The sequence below is a fragment of the Erpetoichthys calabaricus genome, chromosome 9, assembly GCF_900747795.2.
Source record: "Erpetoichthys calabaricus chromosome 9, fErpCal1.3, whole genome shotgun sequence".
NCBI classification, from domain to species: Eukaryota; Metazoa; Chordata; class Cladistia; order Polypteriformes; family Polypteridae; genus Erpetoichthys; species Erpetoichthys calabaricus.
In genome coordinates this window covers 109,329,681-109,356,424 of record NC_041402.2, presented here as the reverse complement: position 1 = coordinate 109,356,424, position 26,744 = coordinate 109,329,681, and the positions used below count along the sequence as shown (strand labels likewise).

General features: G+C 39.2%; 1 protein-coding gene across 1 annotated transcript in view; it reads left to right on the top strand.

Annotated features, from left to right (window-relative positions):
• tdrd12 (tudor domain containing 12) overlaps window positions 1-26,744 on the top strand; it is a 725,767-nt gene that overhangs the window by 502,618 nt on the left and 196,405 nt on the right. The window contains exon 19 of the mRNA XM_051932225.1: window positions 15,371-15,588. Coding sequence (XP_051788185.1) covers window positions 15,371-15,588 — 218 coding nt within the window. The remainder of the gene's footprint in view (window positions 1-15,370; window positions 15,589-26,744) is intronic.

Here is a 26,744-nt window from a genome sequence, read left to right as displayed (position 1 = left end):
TTTCAATCAAAATAATATTTGGATTAGGGAAAACATCCTCACTATGCATACAGTATGCAGTACAATGTAGAGGAGTTATGGTAGTGTATGAGGAAGTCGGGAGTATCACAAAAGTGTGTAAGGGTGGTATAGGATATGTACGAGGACAGTGTGACTATGGAGAGGGTTGTGGTTGGAATCACAGCCCAATTTAACACTAGAATCCCTGAAGCCTACAAAAAAACGTCATATTCCTGGGCCACCTTAAATTCCTTCGCACCTCTCCTTCAGCGTCTTTTGTTTTTTCAGATGTGTCAATCAGCACAAGCAGCAAGCAGCCTGCTATCCCATCTCCCAATCGCCACAGCTCAAGTAGGACAAAACATTCTCCCAGTCTCAAGTCTGTTTATCTGGGTGTGAGGTGCCTTGAATTGTATAGGGTAAATAATATATTCTTATTTGGAATACATACATTTCATGTGTGTTCCGTGTCTACAACGATCTGTGTAAATGTAAGACAGGAAATGTGAGGCAAGAAATGCTGAAGACATACTGAAAACAAACTTTTTACATGTTATACAAATAATGTTTGAAGACTTTAGTTCAAATATCAAATAAATGTGCACTTTTATTCAATAATATAACCAAAGAAAAAAAATGATTCAATTTACCAGTTGCTGTCAGTGAGTTAAAAACCCAAGCTCAAATGTCCATCATCAGAAAGTTAATATGTATTCTTGGGTGGTGCAGCGGTAAGAACTGCTACCTTATAACCAAAAGGTTATAACTCGAGTCCGAGTTGAGTAGTGAGCTGCTATATAATAAAAACATACATTTGATTTGAGTCTGTACACCCAATGTAAATTTTGGCTACTTATAAATTTAGAGCTTTTTTTATTATTCAGTTTTATACAGTCAGTCACGTTCATGTGGTACAATGATCTTGCCTCTCCCTGACAGATGAGGTCAGACAGGAGTCTCAGTAGACTATGATGTTCACGAATGACATTGTGATCTGTTGTGAGAGTAGAAAGCAGGTTGAGATGAACCTGTAGTGGAGGAGGTATGCACTGGAGAGAAGAGGAATGAGAGTCAGTAAGAACAAGACACAGAGTACATGTACATAGAGAGGGAAGATGGTGGAAGGGTGCAACTGCAAAAAGCAGAGGTGGTGAAGGTAGACTAATTTAAATACTTGGTTTGAATTATCCAAAACAACAGAAAATGTAGCAGAGGGGTGAAGAAGAGAGTGCAGGCAGAGTAGACTGGGTGAAGAAGAGTGGCATTGGTGATTTGTGATAGAAGAGTAACTACAAGAGTAAAAGGCAAGGTCATCAGTAGCACTGATGAAAAGACAGGATGCAGAGTTAGAAGTGGCAGAGTTGAAGATGCTATGATTTTTGCTCGGAGTAATGAGACCAGACATAATTAGAAATGAGTATATTAGTGGGAAAACAGGTACAACAGTTTGGTGACTAAGTGAGAGAGGCTAGATTGAGAGGGTTTGGGCATACAGTAATCCCTCACTATATCGCGCTTCACTCTATCGCGGATTTTATATGTAAGCATATCTAAATATATAACGAGAATTTTTCGCTGGTTCGCGGGTTTTTGTGGACAATGGGTCTTTTTACTTCTGGTACATGCTTCCTCAGTTGGTCTGCCCAGTTGATTTCATACAAGGGACGCTATTGACGGATGACTGAGAAGCTACCTAATCAGAGCACACAGTTAAAGTTCCTGTGTGCTGATTGGCTCAGCGACAGAGTGCTGCATTAACCAGGAAGTCTCATCTCACTCATTCAGCATTAACATGCTCCTGGTACTGCTTCAGGGGCCGTGTCCAAGCGCCAACAGAAGATGCAAATGATTGCAGAAAAGGTAAAAGTTTTGGATATGTTGAAGGAAGGGAACAGCTACACCACTGCAGGACACCATTACGGCATCAATGAGTCCACGATCCTTTTTATTTAAAAAGGAGGAAAAGCATATAAGATCTACAGCCGCAGTGTCCTTTAACCAGGGCGCAAAACGAGTTGCAAGTGGACGTGATAAGGCAGTAGTCTGGGTGGAATCTGCTTTAGGGATTTGGATTGAAGACTGATGGAAGAAGAATGACGGCGGTGCTACACAGCCGCCTGAAGAGGCTCCTTTAGAAGAGCTGTAACGCTCTCCTTTGTTGTGCAGTAAAATTAAACTCATCGTTGTCGGACAAGTCGTCGTGTCATTTTTGGTGAGTAACCATAATTATCTACGTACAGTACTTATTACATGTACATAGTTTAGTGTCACTGTACACACATTTTACTGTATACAATTTTTCTTGCATTGTACATATTTATTGCTGGTGGCCTGTCTGTCGTAATGGCTATAACATATGTGATATCAGAGACGCTTGATATCTTTAAAATAATATTTAGGTTTTACTGTATATAAACTTTGTTTACATACATAATTTCAACGAACCTTACCTAATATCTAAGAGAATACAAAGGGTTTATGCTGTATAATTTTGTGGGAAATGTTTATAATAGTGTGGGAGAGTTTATAAGGGCTTAAAATGTATAAAAAGAACCATATGAACATATGGTTTCTACTTCGCGGATTTTCACCTTTCGCGGGGGCTTCTGGAACGCAACCCCCGCGATGGAGGAGGGATTACTATATACAGAGGAGAGATGAGAGGTACATCGGGAAAAGGATGTTGAGGGTGAAACAGCCAGGCTAAAGAAAAGTGGGAGGCCAAAGATAGGGTTTATGGATGTTGTGAGGGAGGATATAAAGGCAGTTCGTGTGGCAGAAAATAATATAAAAGACAGGGATGGATGGAGACGAATGATCTGCCGTGGCAACCCCTAAATTGGAGCAGCTGAAAGAAGAAGGTGCATAAAGTATACAATGCTGAATGCTGTTTATACTATAGTATATGAACCAGCTAATTTTTTTTTGTTTCAGACACAAATCTTTTAGCTATAGTTTGGCATTTAAATGGAATAGGCTGAATTGTGGATATAAATCTAAAACCTCTGTTGTTCCTCAACCTTTATGGTCTCAAGACCTGGTTATAACTTAAGGTTATTGGTGACCCACAAGCTGGGGTCTCCTCTAATGAAACAAACACAAATGTAAGAGCTGGTGAAGGTCTGTTAGTAGTGGCTTGGTGAAGCAAGTGCAAATTTAAGGGTGGAGTGGGGTTACCCTGCATGAAACGTGTAGATACAGTTGGGGAGAAATATCTTGCAGCACTGTCATTTGCTTAGGCAATGGCACCAACCCACGACCCACTGGAACAGCCCACAACCCAAAAACGAGTTGCAACTCAGAGGTTAAGAAACACAGCTGTTAAGCATTATTTAACATTACATGTGATAGTAAGGGAATATTTTATTTCATTAATTATTAACATAAGCAAATAACAGGCATTATGTAGCTCTGCTTTGTTTCTGTTGTCCTCGGTGTAAACACTGTCTCTGCCCACGCACTTTTAATAAGGTGGTGGGCAAAGATTAAAATAAGCATGCTGGGGGATGGACCGGTACTTTTGAAACAGCAGTGAAAGGCAAGAGAAAGGGAGATTAGGCACAACTTCTGCAAAACAGCAAACAGTCTATCCACGGTCAGACGGAAGACTGCTTCACTCAAAGATTGATGGTCCATTTCCATTTTTGGAGGTGGCCACCTCGAAGACTCCCAGCACCTGATGCACTCTGGGTTTAGAATCAGACAAAATAGACAATTCCAGGTACCTCGCACCCAGAAAAACAAGACTTGAGCTCTGAGAATCTTCCCTTCGACTTGATCTGCGTCATTGGTGGGGTATGGGATAGCAGGCTGCTTTCTGCTTGTGCTGATAGACACATTTACAAAACAAAAGACACTGATGGAGAGGTACAAAGGAATTTAAGGTGGACCGGGATTATGAGTATTTTCGTAGGCTTCAGGGATTCTAGTGTTAGTGACTTTTAAAAGTAGCTGTAGTTATGTTTTTGTATTTTGACATCCCTACCTTCCCCTATTGACACTTAAAAGGAAACCGCTCCTTCATGACAGTGTAGTGCATATCAGTTTCCACCAGTCAGTTAGCTTGACATGAAAATCAGTAGCTAAATTCTTCCCACCCATCCACGACTGCTTTAAGTGAATTATTTTGCTAGGAGATTTCCCACAAATTCTGCAGTTAGCTGACATTTCATTTTTAATTGCTACTTCTGAACATGCTTATTGCACAAAAGAATGTTTGGCATAATCCGTAGCACAGTTTTAGGTGTGTCTATACAAGGTCTGTTGTGAAATTAATAAGACTAATTGAATACATCTCCTGGTTTCATCAGGCCTCTCATCTGGCATCAGGGCTTTTTTTTGTTTGCAGTGCTCTGCATTTAATGCTTTCAAACAGGCTTCTGAAGCCACATTATGCCTCTAAGATCACAAAAGAGCAAAAATAATAGCCAATTCATGTGATGTGACAAGACATTTTATCATGTATGTCTTTAGCACCTATACAGACCCTTAGTGATTACAAGGTCCTCCCAGAGCACAGCACAAGTGAAGATATACAAAATACATCTGATATGAGGCAGTTGATAAATAAGATTGAGAAGGATATGAAAAAAATGAATGAATGAATATGATATTGTGTTTTGTTTTCCCCAGGTATATTGAGAGTAAATTAAACAATTTAGGAGGAGAATGGGCATCCAGGATGAGATTGGGAAATACATTACCCAGATAGGAGGCCAGAGAGGGGATGAAAGCATAATGGATGGCGGACCGGAGAAATAACTTTGTGTCTGTCCTGCAATAAATATGGAGGGACCACCAATAGTCAGGAATCAGGCGTCGTTCCATTATTTCCCATATTCTAGGTGGCAGTGGTCCCCATATGGGAATTCGGTCAGGATTTTCGCAGGGATGTTTGGAAATTGGAGTTCAGAAGTGCAGGCCTATTGGGGTCCCAACGTATCAATAGAGGGTGCTGTCGAGTGAGGATCTCCCTACTTTTCATATAACCAGGAAGTATTTTCTGGAGGATATGATGTTATAACACAAAAACTCCTGGTTCCAGTATAAAGGGAGCCCTTTGCCACATATGAATGAGTCAGAGTTGGGAGGCAGCGAACAACACTCATAGGAGGTGGAAAAGGAGGAAGAACTGTCAGTTTATTGTGTTGATAAATTGTATAATTGTGGTGCATTGCTGGAAGGAGGTCTGTAAAGGTGCATTGTGGAATAAATATCCTTTATTCTAACGTGTGGTGTACTGCTGAGTCAGTGGTTTGGAGCTGTCTGGTGCCATCTCGCGGTTAAAACAAATACAGTTTAATCTGCTTAGGCATTGAGAAAAAAAAATGTCTGCAATGTGTCTGGAACCCCTGGAGGTAGTAGCAAAGGAAGGAATTAAAACGAAACTGTCATTATTAACAATGCTGCATTCCTTTCTCAGACGCAGTAACACGGTGTTTTCAGCCAATGAATTATTCAGCAGAAGTGTCTCAGGAAATGCTACTGAGGCTCCATTGTATTAACAGCAATACAACTGTATAGTGACTCACTGTAACTGCCAAGTCATAAGTTTTCCTTTTTATTTTCTTTCTTTGTAGTCTTTCTACTGTTTGTTCAGATTATTGTGTGTTGGTGTATCGATTTGTTTGTGTGTCTCTCTGTAATCTAACTATTTATCTGCATTTCTGTCTTTTTTGTCTATAACACATGAATAGGCTCCAACCTTACATTGTGGATTGGAAGAGAGAATACATGAAGTTGGCACTGGTCACGCTACCTGTCTTAAAAGAAATGTAAGAAATACCCTTGCTGAACTTTTAAAGATATACTTTGTATATATCATAAATTTCCTTGTTTCCTTGTTGTATGTCTTTATTTTTAACTAGCTAAAATACCTGATGTTGGCCGAGTATAAATAAATGGCAAAACTGTGTTTTGGAAATACAGTAAGGCTAAACACAATCCACGATCAGACAAAAAGATGTACTCTTAAAGTCTGTAATCTAGTGATACAATGAAATTGTTATCCAAATTAGCTGAGAATGTACTGAAGGCATCCTCCCATTAGCCCCAGCACACTCCGCTTTGGAGGCCTGATAGTAATGCTAACGTCTGTTGGTATTTTGCACTGTAGTTCTGAATTCCCATTTGTTAGATTAGCCACTATTCTACACAGTACACGAGGATTATTTAAAGCAGTCTTGATAAGAGAAAGTTTATGAATAGAATTTTTTCAACCTACAGGCCTGAAAAGTTATTAAAAAAAAAAAAAATCAGAACATTATTTTTACTTTCTTCTAGCAGATATGACCATGAAAACTAAATATGAACCAAGGGGGTAGGTGGCCTTTGGACTTGAATAATAGTTCAGATGCCAACTAGCTATACTAGTAGAATGATTATATAGTGTCAAGGCTTAGGAGTAGAATGGACTTGAATAGCCAACATAACCATTTTCTTAATATGTGACCAGCTATTGTTGCTAAAGAACTTATTTAGCCTTACATTTAATTTTCTTCCTGTTTAAGATTCAGACCTCTTAATTGTTGCTTTTTCCTAATTAGCAGCCAAATAATAATGAGGTACAAAGGCAGCACATGATCAGCAACCTTTGTCCAAAATACAATATTTTAAAATAAAAAGGGTGTAGATCTAGGCAATGTCAATCTGCTCAGGTCCACAAAATATGGTGTTCTTAGAAAAAAAAATCAACTACCTTTGAAATGTATGCGGTTGCAAAATTAGGGCTTCAACAAGCCACAGAATTTAATAATAGTATTAATTAATAACAAGAGTCAGCTTCAAATTAAGGTTGGAGTGAAATTGATTGGAATTTGAGACCCTGACTTAGCTTGTCATCTGTTGGCTGACTTTATAACTCATTTCTGTTTGGGTGGCATTTATGGAAGAAATGAAGCAACTCAGAGAACTTAATCTTTAAAATCACATCAATTAAAATGAAGTAAAAACGATTAGCAGGAAAAAATGAACGCTAATTAAGAAAAGGGTTAGAATGAATACCTGCAGCCACAGAAACACTCCAAGACTGGATTTGGAGACATAGGAACTTTTCGAGGCTACCAATAAACTTTATTTGTACTTCAGTAGAGATACTGTCAACTCAGTTATTGTACAAGGTTTGTGTTTCTTCCTTTATCAAATGACCTTCAGTAAAGCACAAGTGATTAGTTAACAACAACATTCTGTTCGGGTATCTAGACTCTAGTGAATATTTCTATCAGTATGCCAAGGAACAGTTTTATTTTTCTAAAAGGATTTGTCCAGTTCGCCCTGCTGCCACAAGCATTGTTTAAACAGTTACCCCTTATTACTAGTGTCTATTCACTAGGGGCATGAAAACTTGGGGATAACAGCATGTGTACGACTAGTGACGCACAAGTTATTTCAGAAATTACAGCAAAGAGTTGAACAATTGATCTTGCTTGCGACAGGTATATTTCTTAAAAAAAAAAAAAAAGATAATATATTTTTTCATGTATTTTAATTAATTTTGGGGCCACTGCAGTCCAGGTTAATCCATTCATAAGAATGATCATGACGAAAATGTAAATGTTTTTGTAATTTTTTTTTTCTTCATCAACTGTGCAGAAGTAGTTTTACTTTTTTATGTCAGTTTTGTTAATTTTATTTCAGTTTACAAAAATGTTTTTATTAATAGTTTTCATCTTTTTTTGTAGTTTTTGTTTGCAATAATAACCTTGTATTGAAATGGTGGTCAATATGCTATAGACTGCCTGATACAGAGGCCAGTGGTTAGGACTCCTTGCATTTATCTCATACAACAAGAACAACAATTTATATGTCATGTGGGTATACTGAGCACAACTGATTAGTGAACTGTTCTAGAGATATCTCATAAAGTCTATGTGGACAGTCCTTTTGAAATGCAGTAGATGACATGACCAACCAAGGGGAGGATGTAAATTATACAAAAGAGTAAGTAATATCTTAGATTTTTTTTTATCAGAATATTAAATTATTTATACGTAATTCTAAGGAGTGTTTGTGTGTAACACAAAAATTAATACACTCCTGGCGCCCAAAGTTTGATATTGGTCTTAGGGCTCATTTATACTTCACACTCAGAACGCATACGTGCCCACATCATGGCTGCCTCACGTTCCCAGCGTTCATTTGATGCGTCCTCTGAGCAGGTCCTCAGAAATTAACGTGACACGTGTACGAGTTGCAGTACCAGCATAAAGTCGGGGGGCACAGTGTGATAAAAGTTGGAATGTGACATCAGAGTCTCTGGTTACTATCTACATGTGACAGAAAGCCGCTTTGCAGATCCTACGAGATCGGTGTGTGCGCTTCGATGTTTGATGAATGGTTCGAAGTAGTGAAGCAAAATACCGACATACAGATGGATTCATGGTGCTTTTATATTCAAGCGTTGCATATTCCCGATCGTAAAGACACGATATATTTTAAAAGTCTCACATACCGTCTTCTGTGCTGTACTGACAGCAGTGGCAAACAGCAATATAAAATATATTTAAAAATATAAAATAAAATTGCCACACTGAGCACAGTAAATGTATGATATTCCAACTCACATTTAGAATCCTTAGATTTATACTTGATATCACTTTCATGATAAAATGCATTGTATGTGTGTTACATTTTACAGGTAAATCAGTAATTTCGTTTACATAATGAACACTGTTAATAATTACACACATGGGGGTGACACGGTGGCGGAGCATTAGCGCTGCTGTCTTGCAGGGAGTCACGTCACTGATATTCCATACCTGGAATTTACATGTTTTCCTGCTGGGTTTCCACAGTGTGCTCCAGGTTCCTTCCAAAAATATGCAGATTTGGTTACACTAAAATGACGCCATCGTCTATATGTTTGCTTGTATTCACCTTGCAATGAGCTGATGCCTCATCCAGGGATTGTTTTAGCCTTGTGCCCAATACTAGCTGAAATGGACGAATCCCTGGACTGATGGATTTAATCATTAAACATCCTTTTCAGAGATATTGCAGTAAGGTGTAATCGGAGTTTAATGGGTGTTCCAGGCAATTCACAACACAGCGATGCCGAACTTGTTCTCCCCGTGATAATATCTCGCACTGCCACCTGGTGGATTCCTCCAGATTTATGTAAAGTACGCACGCAAGTATAAACAGTGCAACGCTTGCGTAGCAGGAGCGTCCTCTGCAGCATGAGTCACGTGAAGTATAAGTCCGGCATTAATCGATAGCCTGTGGCCCCTAATTTGGGCTTCTCATGGCAAAAAGACTTGGCTGCATGCATAAGTTGATAAGAAATACATAACAACACATGTCATGGACAGGAGAAGCTACAACTTCTCCTCAAGCAAACATAGAAGCACCCATATACATCAGATGACAGGAAATGCAAGAGCATGAGCACCTCTTCCAGAAAAGCACAGCAGCAGGCACTGTGCACCATGCGTCATAACTGAAACAAATGTAACAACAAGGAGATCATGCCACATGTCTAGTAAAAAGACCGCCTCAGTGACAAGAGTTACATTAAAGTAGCCTCGAAAGAGTGATCAGGAGTGATTTATTTCGTGAGAGGTGTATGCATCAGTAGATCCAAAGAAATGCCATGACAGCTGATGACTGCATTGGATAAGGCTGTCTGATCTGATTCATCTCGCACGTAAGGACTGGTTTATGCTTGACACGTATGCACTGAGTGCAAGGTGTCATGCAATGGAAATAACATCAGACATGGTGATATGCAGTGCACTGAATTTTTTTCTAGCTATAGAAGCAGTATAATGTATTCAAAGGTAGAACTTTTGATAGGAGGTTGTTTATGTGGGTGCCAAAGTGGAAGAAAGACATGGAATAACATATAAAGTGCACCTGTTCATCATGTGGGGGCCACCCACTCACAAGAATATTATACTTGCCTTTACTGCTTTTGTTCAATATGTCTGGCTGTCCACTATCTCCTCCCCCTAAAGTCATTAATAGTGGGCACAACTCTTATTTCATCAGCAGAATCTCCCTTCCTCTGCTGTGACATTGTTAGCTATGCAAAACTGTCCAAACACTACTGACTAGGAGACTATCAATGTGCCAGTCAAACAAGCTGCAACAAGTTTCAGTCTGTTTTGGCCGTTGGCTGCACCTGTGTTTTGTGTTGCCCAGAGTCAGAAAAAGTTGGCAACACACTTGACATAGTGACCCAAGTTGCTGCTGTGGGCAAATGAATGCCACTGTATAAGACAAGATTAACAACTATAGATATGGAAAAATTTGTTGGTACTCCCTACAAAAAAAGATGAACTGACAATTGTCTCCAAAAAGACTTGAAACTGGTAAGTAATTGGCAGCCATCTTTATCCGTATTTAATACGAATCAGACTTTGCTTTAGAGTTTTGGTTCAACAGAATTATTTCAAATAATAACACAAATGAAAAAGGCATGGACAAAAATGATTGGACCCATAACCTATTATTTTGTTGCACAGTCTTTGGAGGAAATCGTTGCAAACAAATGATTGATGTAGCTCTCAATGAGACTTCTGCACCCAGGAAGTTTGGCCCACTGTTCCTGAGAAAACGGCTTCATCTATGTCAGGTTTGAAGGTTGTTTTCTCTAGACTGCATGTTTCAATTCTTTCCTTAGATACTTGATAGGATTCATATTAGGTCTCATAGATGACCTTCTTCGGAATAGCCAAATGTTTTGTTCTTGGCCATTCTTGGGTGTTTTAAATTGTGTGTTTTGGGTCATTATCCTGTTGGAGGATCCAACCTGCGGCTGAGATGGAGCTGTCTGACACTGGGCACTATATATTGCTCCAGAATGTCTTGATACTCTTGAGATTTCATTGTTCCCTGCACAAACCCAAGGCATCCCATGCCAGAAACAGCAAAGCAGCCCTACTGCATATTTTACAGTCAGTATGGTGTTCTTTTCTTTGAAAGCTTCATTTTTATCGTCTGTGAACAAAGAGTTGATGTGACTTTATAGAAAGCTCCAGTTTTGTGTCTTCTGTCCAAAGGAAATTCTCCCAGAAGCATTGTAGCTTATCAATATGCATTTTAGCAAATTGAGGTTTTTTTTTCAACAGTGCAATCCTCCTGGGTCATCTTCCATTGAGTCCACTGTCACTCAAAAAGATGGAGATGGTGCAATCAGACACTTCTCTTTTTTCAAACTCACTTTGCTTTACTTGATGACATATCAGAGGCATGCAGGTATACATGAAAAAGTTGATTTTATTAATCACTTTACAGGAGGCATACAGCACTTTGTCAATGAGCTGTAAGGTTACCAACAAATTTGTTTATGTCTGAAGAACTTACCCATGTTGAACACATGAACTGAAAAATCAGAATTCATAACCTATGTGACTTTTTTTTTAATCGAGATAAACATCTGGCTATGCCAAAAGATACAATTCATAAGAGTTTATGCCATTTTATATATTAGGAGAAAATGTAAACTAATCTTTTGTAATTTTGTTTTGTGTTGTTTGTTATTATCTTTCATCTATATATACCATATTGTTGTCTGGTGTGGCAATGACAGACTTGGAAGCAAAGAATTTTTGGGACTACTGGTTCGTCCTCTTTATTCGTCCAAGGATGAGAAGGGAAAAAAAATGCTGATAAGTAACATAAAGAGTGCATCTTCGTATGTATCCCATAACAGGAGTTTTTTTTTAAAAGATTCTTACAAGGGTCTAGCTTTTAGAGAACACCGTCTAGCGGCTTGCTCGGTCTAAAAGTGATTCCTCCTTCTGGGACACCCAGGGTAGAGCTGCTTGCCCTCACCGGATGGGTTCTCGGAGCTGTAAAGAAAGAAAAAGAAGACAGTGTTAGTGGCAGTGCCCTCCTATTGCCCCTGCAAACTATTACATACCTCGACAGAGCCAGTGAGGCAGTCACCTAAAGCACATGCATGACACCATCACAGCTTGAGCCTAGCAGGTCAAGCAGACCTAGCCCAAACGCATTGGTATGGAGGGCCTTGCGCCTGTGCAACTCTTCTAACTTATAGGGTTGGAGACTCAGGAACCAGCAGGTAATGCGGTGGTTTGAATCCTGTCAAGAACAGAGCTGCTGCAAGGGGGTGTGATCCATAATGAGGGTGAATTCCTGGCACAGCAAATAATAGTGCAGTTGGGTGATGGCCCATTTTATGGCAAGGGTCTCCTGTTCAATCACTGCATACCTCTTCTCCTGGTCCAGCAGTTTTCGGCTGAAGTATATGATAGGGTGTTTTGCTCCTTCGACGACTTGGCTCAACATGGCTCCAAGGCTGGTGGAAAAAAGGCAGAGAAAAGTCAGGACTCAACAAAACTGGAGCCGACGTCAGGGCTATTTTCAGGTCACAGTGGTTTCAGCCAAAATGGTCCATGTCACCATATCGGGTGCTTTCTTTCTTGTCAGTTCAGGCTTACTCAGAGAAGTGGGGCACAAGATAGATAGATAGAATTCTCAAACCAGTGGTAGTAACCCATTAGACTTAAGAAAGCCTTACCTACCTCTTGGTTTGCAGTCCTGGACCACTGTAGCTGGAACGCGTTCTCCACCCACCCCATAACCGAGATACTTGGCTTTGGTCAAACCAGAATGGCATTTCTAGGGGTTGATCTGCAGTCCTGCATCACAGATTGTGCAGAGGGCAGCTTTACGTGGTCCACTCTGGTGGTGGAACTGATGACAGTGTCATTGAGGTAGGCAGCACTGTAGGCATTGTGGGGTAAGAGTAGACAGATAGATAGATAGATACTTTATTAATCCCAAGGGGAAATTCACATACTCCAGCAGCAGCATACTGATACAAAAACAATATTAAAGAGTAATAAAAATGCAGGTAAAAAAAAAGACAATAACTTTGAATAATGTTAACGTTTACCCCCCTGGGTGGAATTGAAGAGTCGCATAGTTTGTGAATTTCCCCTTGGGATTAATAAAGTCTGTCTATCTATCTATCTATCTATCTATCTATCTATCTATCTATCTATCTATCTATCTATCTATCTATCTATCTATCTATCTATCTATCTATCTATCTATCTATCTATCTATCTATCTATCTATCTATCTATCTATCTAGTTTGGGGGAGGAACGATCTCCTCAGTCTGTCTGTGGAGCAGGTCATTGACAGCAGTCTGTCGCTGAAGCTGCTCTTCTGTCTAAAGATGACACTGTTTAGTGGATGCAGTGGATTCTCCATAATTGATAGGAGCCTTTTGAGCGCCCATCGCTCTGCCACGGATGTCAAACTGTCCAGCTCCATGCCAACAATAGAGCCTGCCTTCCTCACCAGTTTGTCCGGGCGTGAGGTGTCCTTCTTCTTAATGCTGCCTCCCCAGCACACCACGGCATAGAAGAGGGCACTCGCCACAACCATCTAATAGAACATCTGCAGCATCTAATAGTAGATGTTGAAGGACGCCAGTCTTCTAAGGAAGTATAGTCGGCTTTGTCCTTTCTTACACAGAGCATCAGTATTGGCAGTCCAATCCAATTTATCATTCAGCTGCACTCCCAGGTATTTATAGTTCTGTACCCTCTGCACACAGTCACCTCTGATGATCACGGGGTCCATGAGGACCGGGGTCCAAAAATCCACCACCAGCTCCTTGGTTTTGCTGGTGTTCAGGTGTAGGTGGTTTGAGTTGCACCATTTAACAAAGTCCTTGATGAGGTTCCTATACTCCTCCTCCTGCCCACTCCTAGTAGTAGTCTATCCACCAGATGTTGTAAAGTTGCAGGAGCATCGTACAGCCCAAGGGGCAGGATGAGGTACTGCCAGTGGCCACCAAGGGTATTAAATGCAGTCTTTTTTTTTCGCCGCATCCATCAGGGGAATCTACAAATAACCTTTCGTCATATCCAGGGTGGACAAGGTACCGAGCGCTATAAAATATATATAAATATATAAAATATTTATATGCACAGGTCACTGTCTTGCACCCCAAAACATAAGGCTGAGTCTTATAAGGTACTTCAGCAAAACTAGCTTTATTCTTCTTGAAACAGAAACAGCACGGTTATTTATTGTAAGCGGGATCTTCCACTCTCCGATTCATAGACACAGCAAATGGGCAGGGTCAGGACCAAGTCAGTGGCCAAGCTACACTGTTCCTTGCATTTATGGTGTTCCTTGCATCACCCATTGATGACAGACACTTATAGTGCAACCGCAATCGGCTCGAAGTTGCTTCCGCAGTGCTATGCTGCTGCGCTGTGAACCTGCGGTTGCCTCAGTGAGAGACAAGCAGCCCTCCACAGACATGGCAATCATGCTTCAACGCGTCATCCCGTTGGGGGAAGCCAAAAGAATTCAGAAACCTCACAAAAATATATATATGGTATCTATGTACATATGTACACTTTCATATATCCATCTTCTGTTCCCCTAATGTTATAAATAAATTGTATTATTTTATTTCTGTAAACTTGTCTAGGTTATAGTCCGCCTTTGGCCATTTCTGAACCCAAACAGAGAATTTAAAAGTGTAAATGTAGACTTTAGTAGATTTATGAATTTCTCTCATTTTTGTCATCCCAGCCAGAAAGTGAAACAGTAATCCATCACACATTTAACTTAGCTCCCTTGAGAGATGTCTTGTTGATTGTTTTATTTAATTACCGGCACAGAGAAAGGTAAACTGATAATTAAATAACTAAGATCATTCACCCCACATTAAATTATTTTGCTGTCTCTGGAGTGGGCAAGTTAATCACTCTCTTTCTTACCGTGTTTAATCAAATACTCTAGCACAGGCTTTTCCAAAATGTCTATGGAGTATCACCGAAGTCTCCCAGATCTAAGGTACTTTCCTTGTCATCCAGCAACATTCATAACACATGTACATCTAAATAAACCAAAATAGTGACATGCTTTCTGCATTTGTGTCTTGAATAATGTTTATTTAGACTGCAGATCCTTGTTTTCTGCAAATTTGAAGAAACAGCTTTTCCAAAGATGAGAACTGAGTACATTAGCCAAGTGCCATCCAGTAGTACTTTTAAGCACACCTTAATTTGGGAGCTATCCCACCTTTCCAAAATTTTTCAGATCATACTGCCTTAGATCACAATTTATGTCTCCAAAGCTAATCATAGACATTTGTCTAGTACCAGGTGCATTTACAGTAAAAGTAAGTTTTGTGTTTAAATATGGGTTTTTTTTCTTACAAACAATCCATGATTAGCACAGAAATTTAGTTAAATATTAAGCCATTCAGATTCATATTAGGCAGACATTACTTACTGTAGGCTGGAAGCTAGTCACATAATAGGTAGCATATTATGTTTGTATTATATATATCTGCATGTTTTATGGTTTGACCTGTGTCTGCTTATTATTACGGTAAATATTGCTTATATTTTGATGCTTTCATTTTCCCGCAGGGTAACATGGAACAAGAATCAAACAAAGCTAAATCTATACTACTACTGACAGACAAGAATGCTAGCCATATAGGTGGTGTTTTACAGTATCTGGAACGAACTGAAGCAGTACTTCCTCCCACAATTAAATCTTTTGCAGATGGTGTATGGAAAGCAAAAGAATTTCAAAAGAGAAGCAAACCACTCTGCAAGCACCTGAAAACTTTTGGTTTCTGCAAGTAAGAATCCCAGAAATGTATGTTTTTGAGCATTGTCCTCAGCAAAGCTACCTGTAAGGGCCTGGGTTCAGTTTCCAGCTATGCTACTGTTGTTTTGTGAAATTTTGTATGTAGGTTGATGAACATTTTGTATGTTTCTCCCCACCTTCCCTTCTACATCTATAACCTCAGGCTATTACATAGAGTAAAAGACAAGCAGGAGTTAAGTTACACTTTAAATAATTATTATTAATAATAATCATAAAATAACAATAAGCAAAGTACATTTGAATACTGGCAACCATACAACCTGATAAATGCTGATGTGTAGTTTCAGGCGGTATACAGACTTCTTAGTTACTTAAAATTTCTCTAGTTAAGTCATCATTTTTTGTCAGCTTTCTTCAGAACAGGTTGCATGCCGGTCTCAATATGGCTGCTGTGCTGTGTGTCTCAGTGTGGTCATCTTTTTAGTCCATGGTGTGTGAGATGCTCCTTCATCATGATGGTGTGGTGTGAGAGAGGAAGGGGTTACGCAAGCAAGTTTATACATTCTCTGTTCAAATCCTACTGCCAGGAAGGTGTCATGATTCAGAATGGCTTCTGATTCAAATCCAAACAGACAACTTTAGACCAATAAAATTCTGATGTGGCATCTTCCCTAGTTATTGGCTTATTTTCACACCAGCCACCAAAAGCCATTTGTTGAGTGAAGCTTGTCAGCTAGGTAGTTTGGCTTTCCTGTGGAGGTTGATTGAGATAGTCCTGCAGAGAATCATTTGCCAAACTGGTTTTAAGCACTTCCCTCAACCCTGTCATAAAATTCACTTCTGACTCAGTGCTAAAGACTCTTGGATTAGACATGAAATCATATCAATGAAACAAAACAACTAATATTACATTTGCTTTGACTGACAAAATGTTATACCACAACAGCTACTATAGTACTTTGCACTATGAAAATCTGCTATGAAGACTGGTGAAGATTGGTTTCACAAATATATATATGAAGGGCCTTCAAACCCTGGATTGAAGTGCTTCATGGTTAATGTTGATAAAGTATCAGGTAAACTAATTAAAAATTTTGTGCATACATAGAAATTGCTAAGTCTATTTTATACAGTACACCTTCGAAATTCGCGGGGGTTACGTTCCTAGAGCACCCACGAATTGTGAAAAAACACTAATTATAGATGTGGTTAAAAAAATGCCTATTTTTATAGTTTGAACCCTAAATATGCCCCAAAAAACTTTAATTTCATTTCAACCTCAGCTTAATATATTACCTAAAAAAAGAATGTAAAGGTAAACCCATATACTGTACAGTACTGTACTGATATGTCACCTGCAGTGCTAGAATGTAAAATACCAATGTTACTACTATATGTACTATAAGTCATGCAAGCGTGTTTTCATTGACAGAAGCCTTAGAAGGTGCAGGGCGTTTCAGCAGCATCTTGGGGCTTTTAACCCTTAAACTGCCACAGATTTGGGGGTTAATGCATCCCTGGGTAACAAATACTTTTTTGCTGCACTTTTTAAGTAAACGTCACAATTCACAAAGAAAAAGTGAAGTTTTAATGGAACACATTTTTTTTCATGCAAAAAGCATCACAATTACTGCAACACTGATCATTTTACACACTGCCAATGAACTGTAAAAACTATTTAAAAAACTATTGGAACAATATGTACAAGGTGCAACTGACGTCATTGTTGAAATTCAGTAAATCACCGAGCCAACTGCGCTTGAACTGGCTGGACGCAAGCACACAGAAGTAAATGCTGACGCTGGCAGGCTAGTCTAGTGCAGCGGCTGAATCCCAGAGACATTGAGGCTGCAGTGCTGCAGGGGCCGGCAGTGGTCATGAGCTGGCTGCTCAACGAATGTACGGCACTGACGTGGTGTGCTGGTAAATTGCACTGGGAACCAACTATAGCCGGTTGCGGCAGTTTAAGGATTAAGACGAATAAAATGGAAAACACAAGAACACTCAGCTGGAGATGTGTCACATGGCAGCAGTCAATCTGCAGCAAGGAGAAATGAATAAAGCTGTAGCGGTCCGGTACCGCTAAGATTTACACCGTTGAGAAAATGGTGATTTATTTATTTTTATGATGGAGATTCCAGGGACGCACCCAGCCTTGACCCGACCTGCACGCACTCACAGTGACAAAAACAAAGCAAACCGGTAATCAAACAGCAAATAAAGAATGTAATGAAAACAAATGAAAACAACGATACCACACCTGTTCCCCTTACAGTGATTATACATTAAATACAACAAAGCACCAACAAAACACACACAGTAAAGTCCATGAAAAACGGCAACAGATGAAATGTAATGATGAAGATGGATAGTCCAGAGATCCGCATGTTGAATGGGAATGTAAAGATAGTCCTACCGGTAGTTCCTGAAATGGTGAAGATGGGTGGACGGATTCAGGAGCACTCCTTTCTTCGCAGGATAGTAATGAATCTACTTACAGTCCTCATGTACCCAGGCAGACGTCAGACAATCTAGACCCCAACCACGAAACGATCCCAGACAAACCAAATAAGTACAGGTAACCCAACAGAAGGCAAGTAGAGAGAGAGGAACTTGAAACACAAATTACAAAAAACTTTTTTTTTTCTTTTGGTCACCGGCCCCCATTTTTAAAAGCTGCGCTGATATCCTTTGACCCCAACAGCCCCTGCACCCTCAGCAGAAGACCAATTGGAGCCACTGCAGGGACTGCTGGGAGTTAGTTTCAAATTCTAGTAGAGTACGCTCTCGGATTGTCTACTTTCACCATCCCAAGCCGCATTTTCCTCTATGGTTGCTTCCTGTTCTCTCTGCAGTGCAGTATTACCACGAAAAAAGGCATAAAAAATTGCGGAGGATATTTGCGGTTTCCGCTAGCAATTATTAGTTAGGTTCTAAGGAAAAATCCGCGAACAACTGAAGCCGCGAACCGTGAACCATGTCTTCGTGGGGGTCTATTGTATATATGTTAAGACCTGAGAGAGACATGTTCCTTAGGTGGTCAAGACTTGTCTAAGGAGGATGGAACTACCTGGATGAGCCAGCATAAAAGCATCTCTGTGATTGCCATTTTGCAGACACAGCACTTAGAAAGCATTTTAGCAGCCAGGACACGTGACGGGGGTCCATCTGCCTTGTGTGCAGGTTTGCAAACGACTCTCCCAGAGCCGAAGGCCAGTGGGCATGCGAGTTTCCTCTGACCCAGGGTCATAGGAGTGAAGCATAGAGAGGACCACCTGTGTCTGAGTTGGCCAAAGGACAAAGCAGCTGGGAAATGCGTCTAAAGTGGTCAGTTAGTGTTGTCTGCGAACGGCAATTTCCAAGCTGCTTTTTTTTGTCAGCCCCTGTCTGGCCCCTTTGGGCAATTTTACACATTTAAGAGATTTAATGCATTTTTGGTTGGTAGAATCATGGTGTGCCTTGGGATTTTTTGGATTACAATAAGTATGCTACCACAGAAAAATGATTGGAAAATACTGTTCTGCCTTTGCTCCTGGCACACTAAGAAAGATCTACGTAGCTGTTATCTCGCTTAAAAACTGACACCGTGCATTACTTGGATGCTTATGTTGCATGCTCTGCATAAATTAGTGAAGATACTGCAAACTGGAATAATGAATAGGGGTAATCATTACAGTCTTAGCTGGCTGGCAGACTGGCAATTTAAATACAGAAGTAACGTAGAGTTATTTTGATTCATTTAAAGATAACTTATTTAATACTTACGTGATATGACATTGATTCAATATTCTTAAAGAAACATGAAATTAAAAAAAAAAGCATGAAATAAAAAAAAGAGGAGCATAAGTTTTGTCTTCTCAAAGTTTCGCTAGTATTACACCAGGACTGCCATAAACTACCTTTCCTCCCTCTCCCTTGCACCAATGTCAATATGTATAAATCAAGAAAATTAACACCAGTGCTACGTATTGATATGTGGTGTATCATTGTTAACTGTGTAATACAAAATGATAAACCTTTAAATGAAAATTTTATTTCATTCGTAAAGGTAGTATATAAATATGGTACTGGATGCGTTTGTAATTCTTTAGGTACACACTTTTTTGTATTATTGTTTTGTAAGGTTAAAAAAATTGCCTGAGGTGTTTGCCTTATTGCTGGCTCTGGAAGCGACAATATTTTTTAACATGTTTAACAGTCCACACTAATTGCAATAATGAATGCATTAACTTTCCCAGGCCTAATATATAATATATACAGGTCAAATCCCACTATAGCGAATAGTGAAGTAACAAAACTTTCAGAATGACAAATACTTTTTGTTGGCATGGGCAAACATTCATCCAACATCATGTTAGATGGAATTCGTTTTAACAAAATTAAAATTTCAGTATAACAAACATTTTTTTGACCAAATATGGCTACTGAAGATTATAATTCAATGCAAAAAATACTCCATGCTGTGCCTACACCTGCAACAGGCTTCCTCTTTCTTGCTAGACCAAAAGAAAGTAAAGGTCTTTTGCAAAATATCCAGTCTTGGCAAGGCTCAGTGAAAGTGTAGGCGCAACATCATACACATAGTTGAATTCTGAATCTGTGCTCCATTTAGCATCTGTGTGGGTAATTGTGTCATGTGGATGATATTGGAGGTGTTGAGTTTCATAATGCTACTCAAAGTTTTCTTTGCAATGATCAAAGAAAGTGAAAAATGACATCGCTTTATGCTGACAGAAAAAATTAATAGTCCAGGAAAACGTTGATTCCAGAATGAAGAAAAATGAGATTGTGAAAGCATTCAGAATCATGCCTTCAATGCTGTCAACAATTTTGAAGGATCGCAAAAACCTAGAAGACAAAGTTAAAGATACCTGAATGAAAAACAAATAGCAAATTTATATTTCTATAAAAAACAAAAAGTTACATATAATCTCTTATTTTTATTCAGTATTCATACCTGTATTTGTATAAAAAAAAGTTACATCTAATGTCTCATTTTCAAATAAAATACTTTTTGCAGTTTAAGAAGCACTATTGATTTTATACAGGTATTGTCAAGCTTGGGTCACAGAGTTAGTTGCTCAAAAGACAGAAAGGTGATTCCAAGTTGGGTGTTAAATGTTCTGAATGTCATGTGACAAGCATGTTACGTGGTAAGCCTGATCCTATATAGGACAACCAATTTCTTTGCCCATGGTTTACTATTTTCCAGATTGAGCAGAGCAGCTATGAAGCTGTCCTTGCACAACTGCTGTTAGAGATAGTGGATCATCAGTGACCCCAGTCACAATAGTACAGGTATATGTATCTTCCTCATATTTGTTATAACAAAAATATTTTTATGGTCTCATGAATTTCGTTACAATGGGATTCCACCTTTATATATACATAGATACACATACACAAGTTAAATTCCATTAGAACGAAGTGCTCAAGACTGAAAAAGTAGTGAATTACAACAGGGATTTCATTATAATGTAGTTGAAACATAGCATGGTCTTTCAGTTGACAAAGCTATTTTCTTCTACAGCATTAAGTTTTAAGTTAATAATATAGTATTAAGTTTTTCTGTAAAGTAAATTGGTTTAGATTCATAAACATCACCCTTCAGTGTCCACAGCGTATAGTCAGCATTATTAGATGTCAAGGTATGGCTGGGGTGGGGAATTGGCGGTTCCCCTCAGTGTCTGGAATGTATGCTCCTTTAGTTACTAAAGCAGTACCTCTTAGCATCCATAATGCAAACTTTCCCAAGTCAGCACTGCTTAGAGTTACATAAACGACACGCCCCTTAGTGTCTGGCGCATACAGCCCTTACCTTTGAAAAACGGTGCACTTCCGGTGACGTTGCCTAATGGATTGACCGGTTCTGTCCATCTGCTGTCCGTTCTTTTGTGAGTCACCTTTTTTCTTTTTTTTTAAAAATACCTGTAATAGTTTTACATAAAAGGATCATGATAAAAAGTTTGTTTGAGAAATCGAAGATCACATTCGTAAATCAGAATTGTTTGATGCTTATTTTGCAAGCACAATATTCAAAAACACATTTAAATGCAACATTTTTTTAAAAAAAGATTATGGTGTGCTGGTGTTTTAGAGTAAAATATCAGGAAATTTATTAAATACTTTGGAAAATTCTTGAGAACCATAAGCACATGGGAAGCTCAGCAGTCAGCACTTTTCCTGTTGGGCAATCCAAAAATGAATCCCCAATCTGATCAATGTGTTCAGCGAAGTCAAACCATACTGTACCTTTAGAAACCTGGAAATAAACAACAAGAATCTAGCTGCGGTGTACCACCAGAGTTCTGCAAGTACAGCTGGAGTCGAATTTGATTGACATTTGTCCCATTAGACATTTGACCTTAGATACACCCACATTGAAACGGTCTGCAGAAACCTTTCTCAGGTTCTGCACCTGCAAGAGTGTAACAGTTGTGGAGTAAACAAAATGACATAAATGAGCAATTTAATTGGCTATTTGCCAGAGCTACTGAATCACAATTTAAACCTGACTTCACTGTAATGAGTTTGTTTTTTTTTTTACACATTAGTTCTATAGGATATTATCCAGTACCAAAAAATTGTTAAAAACGACCCCACTGTTTTAACGGAATTTGACATGTATATATTGTGACTGGTGATGCCACCAATTCATCTCTGATGGCAACGGCAGTTGCGCAAAGACAGCTACGAAGCTGCTCTGCAGCATTTTCCTACCGACTGCCATAGGTGGCTGCAACCTGACACTCTGTTAAACAGTGAACTAATGGCAAAGTAACACAGCTGCCCTTCAAAAAACTCCCTCTTAGTATTTCAATGGGAAAGAAGTACACTCTTAACTTAATCTCTGTGGGTTTAGCTTCAGGTTTGCAAGCTTACCACATAACATGCTTGTCGTACAATGTTTAGAACATTTAAAGCTGAGCACTGACCTGTCCTCTCTCCTCCAGACTATGTCCACACCCGCCAGTGCCTCCGAGGTGGTGAACCTGCTCGACAAAAAAGACTTTGTGTTTTTTTTAATCTGAAGAAGGGAACTAAAGTAGGATGATTGCTTGTAACGGGTGTGCTTGTATGCTGAGGAAAGAACCGTGTTTTGTATAAAGCCTTGAGGCTGCTCCTGCCTACTCAGTAATAAAGTTATTTTTCCTTGGAAACCTGGTCTTATCTCCTGTCTCACTTGCAATTCGGTGACACAAGCTTGTGTGTGTGTGTATGTTTATATGAGTTTTTCATTTTATATATACAGTACTGTGCAAAAGTTTTAGGCAGGTGTGAAAAAATGCTGTAAACAAAGAATGCTTTCAGAAATATAAATAATGATTGTTTATTGTTATCAATTTACAAAATGCAAAGTGAGCGAACAAAAGAAAAATCTAAATCAAATCAATATTTGGTGTTACTACCTTTTGCCTTCAAACCAGCATCAATTCTTATAGGAACACTTGCACAAAGTCAGGGATTTTGTGGGATTATAGTCAGGTGTATGATCAACCAATTATACCAAACAGGTGCTAATGATCATCAATGTCACACGTAGGTTGAAACACAGTCATTAACTGAAACAGAAACAGATGTGTAGGAGGCTTAAAACTGGGTGAGGAACAGCCAAACTCTGCTACCAAGGTGAGGTTGTGGAAGACAGTTTCATGTCATGGCAAGATTGAGCACAGCAACAAGATACAAGGTAGTTATACTGCATCAGCAAGGTCTCTCCCAGACAAAGATTTCAAAGCAGACTAGGGTTTCAAGATGTGCTGTTCAAGCTCTTTTGAAGAAGCACAAAGAAACGGGCAACATTGAGGATCATAGACGCAGTGGTTGGCCAAGGATACTTAGTGCAGCAGATGAAAGACACATCAAGCTTATTACCCTTCGAAATCGGAAGATGTCCAGCAGTGGCATCAGCTCAGAACTGGCAGAAACCAGTGGGACCCAGGTACACCCATCTACTGTCCGGAGAAGTCTGGCCAGAAGTGGTCTTCATGGAAGAGTTGCAGCCAAAAAGCCATACCTCCGACATGGAAACAAGGCCAAGCGACTCAAGTATGCACGAAAACATAGGAACTGGGGTGCAGAAAAATGGCAGCAGGTGCTCTGGACTGATGAGTCAAAATTTGAAATATTTGGCTGTAGCAGAAGGCAGTTTGTTCGTCGAAGGGCTGGAGAGCCGTACAATAATGAGTGTCTGCAGGCAACAGTGAAGCATGGTGGAGGTTCCTTGAATGTTTGGGGCTGCATTGCTGCAAATGGAGTTGGAGATTTGGTCAGGATTAATGGTGTTCTCAATGCTGAGAAAAACAGGCAGATACTTATCCTTCATGCAATACCATCAGGGAGGCGTATGATTGGCCCCAAATTTATTCTGCAGCAGGACAACAACCCCAAACATACAGCCAAAGTCATTAAGAACTGTCTTCAGCGTAAAAAAGATGGTATGGCCCCCACAGAGCCCTGATCTCAACATCATCGAGTGTGTCTGTGATTACATGAAGAGACAGAAGGATGTGAGGAAGCCTACATCCACAGAAGATCTGTGGTTAGTTCTCCCAAGATTTTTTGGAACAACCTACCAGCCGAGTTCCTTCAAAAACTGTGTGCAAGTGTACCTAGAAGAATTGATGCTGGTTTGAAGGCAAAGGGTGGTCACACCAAATATTGATTTGATTTAGATTTCTCTTTTGTTCATTCACTGCATTTTGTTGATTGATGAAAATAAATGATTAACATTTCCATTTTTGAAAGCATTCTTTGTTTACAGCATTTTTTCCACACCTGCCTAAAACTTTTGCACAGTACTGTGTATGTATGTGTGTATATATATATATATATATATATATATATATATATATATATATATATATATATATATATATATATATAATATGTGTGTGTAGTGGACGTTGTGGTGAACTGTTGCTCCTCAAATCCAAAAACGAGCACACTGGTGACACGTTTTCACAAGAATTTCTTTTTATTCCTTTTTCTTCTATCACAGTATATCCACAAACAAATGCACAATTATTTTTTCTTTCATCCTCCTTCTTTTCTCCTCCACATCTCCCAGCAAGCATAGGCATAAACTGAGGATGAACTGGGCAATGATGACCCACAGTCAAAGGAAGAGATGGTACAGAGTGCTTAGTGCTTTTTATTTCCAGACAAAATCAAGCTCTGGCAAAAGTGTGGTGCACTCCACCAAATAAAGAAATAATCCAGGACAGTCAGTACAAAGTTGAAATTCCATAAATTAATTATCCATGAATATATTGAAAGAGAAGGTCAAAACAAAAGTTAGGATCTGTAGGTATAACCCAGTACAAGCCTTGGTGCATCCCTTCTTAACCTACATCTCCTCTGCTCACCCTCTGAGGTCTCCTCAGCATGTCCATCTGCAAGCACAGTCATCCTTCTTATCTGACTCATGTCCCCACTTCCATTTCTTTGCATTCAGCCCGCAGCACTGTGAGCCGTGCTCCTTTTTCCCAACGTCTTGGTGTTTTGCCAAGGGGCCCCTTGTCTCTGCTTTGCTGCACCAGTTCTTTCACAATCCCATCTCTGCTTTTTTTTTTTTTTTTTTTATATATATACAAATCTTCCAGACTTCTTTATCACTGTCATTCTTCTCATTTCCCTCCCATCAATTCTGTTCAGGCTCTTTTATCCTTTTTAGAACATTAGAACAATCTAGATCAACAACGCTCACCAGTCCTTTTCACTTAATTTTTCCAAAATAGCTTCTATGGCTTCTACTTTCTAGTTGCGAAAATCCTACTATTTACCACACTACATGGTAGCTTATTCCATGTGTCTGTGGTTCCCTGTGTAAAGAAAAACTTGCTACTTAACATGTTTCAAATTGTGTCCCTGTGATTTTAAGGAACTCATTTTAAAATAACAATCTTGATCCACTGTACTAATTCTCTTCATAATTTAAACACTTAGATAGATAGATAGATTATTAATCCCAATGGGAAATTCACTTTCTCCAGCAGCATAATGATACAATAAATAATATTAAATTAAAGAATGATAATAATGCAGGTGAAAAACAGACAAAAACTTTGTATAATGTTAAATGTTAACGTTAACCCCCCTGGGTGGAATTGAAGAGTCGCATAGTTTGGGGGAGGAACGATCTCCTCAATCTGTCAGTGGAGCAGGACAGTGACAGCAGTCTGTCGCTGAAGCTGCTCTTCTGTCTGTCTTAAATCACGTCTCACCTTAATCTTCTTTTGCATAAACTGAAAAAGCTCAGCTCTTATAATCTTTCCTCATAATTCATCCCCAGTAGCCCTGGAATCAGCCTGGCCACTCTTCTCCAGATGTTTTCTAGTCCTGCTTTGTTATTTTTGTGGCCTGCAGACCAAAACTGTATGCAGTACCCCAGATGAGGCCTCATCATTGTGTTATAAAGCTTGAGCATAGGACGTGTACTCTATACATCATGCTATATAACCTAACATTATGTTAGCATTCGTAATAGCTTCTGAACGCAGTCTGGCAGTTGATAGTGTCAAGTCTGCTACGACTCCTAAATCCTTCTTATAAATAGATAAATATATATATATAATATACATACACATATATACAGCATATATTAAAAATAGCAGCGGCCCTAGGTCTGACCCCTGGGGAACAGTGCTCTTTAACACTAGCCAATTCTGGTTCCTCGCACCATAACCCTCTGCTTCCTGTGTCTGAGCCAATTTGGCACCCATCAACAACCACCCTGAATTCCCACATTTTATTTGATTTTATGTGCCACATTATCAAATGCTTTCTGAAAGTCAAGATAAATAATATCGTATGCTCCACTTTGGCCATATTCTTTTGTTGCTTCCTTATAGAATACCAGCATGTTGGTAAAACATGACATCCCTCTTCTGAACCCATGCTGACTGTTCTGAAAAACTACTGTTCTTGCTATTAGTTACTTAATCTTATCGTTAATAATTCCTTCCATTAGTTTACTTGTGATGAACGTTAAGCTTATTGGCCCATGTTTGCTTTGATCTTCTTGGTCAACTCTTAATATAACAGTGACTTCCTAAAAATTTGCATTAAGGATTTATATATGTACTCACTAACCTCCTTAAGAACCTGAGATTAAATATTATCTGGGGCTGGGAGGTATACTGGTTCATACCGAAAACCGTTTTTTTTTTTTTGTTATGATATGGA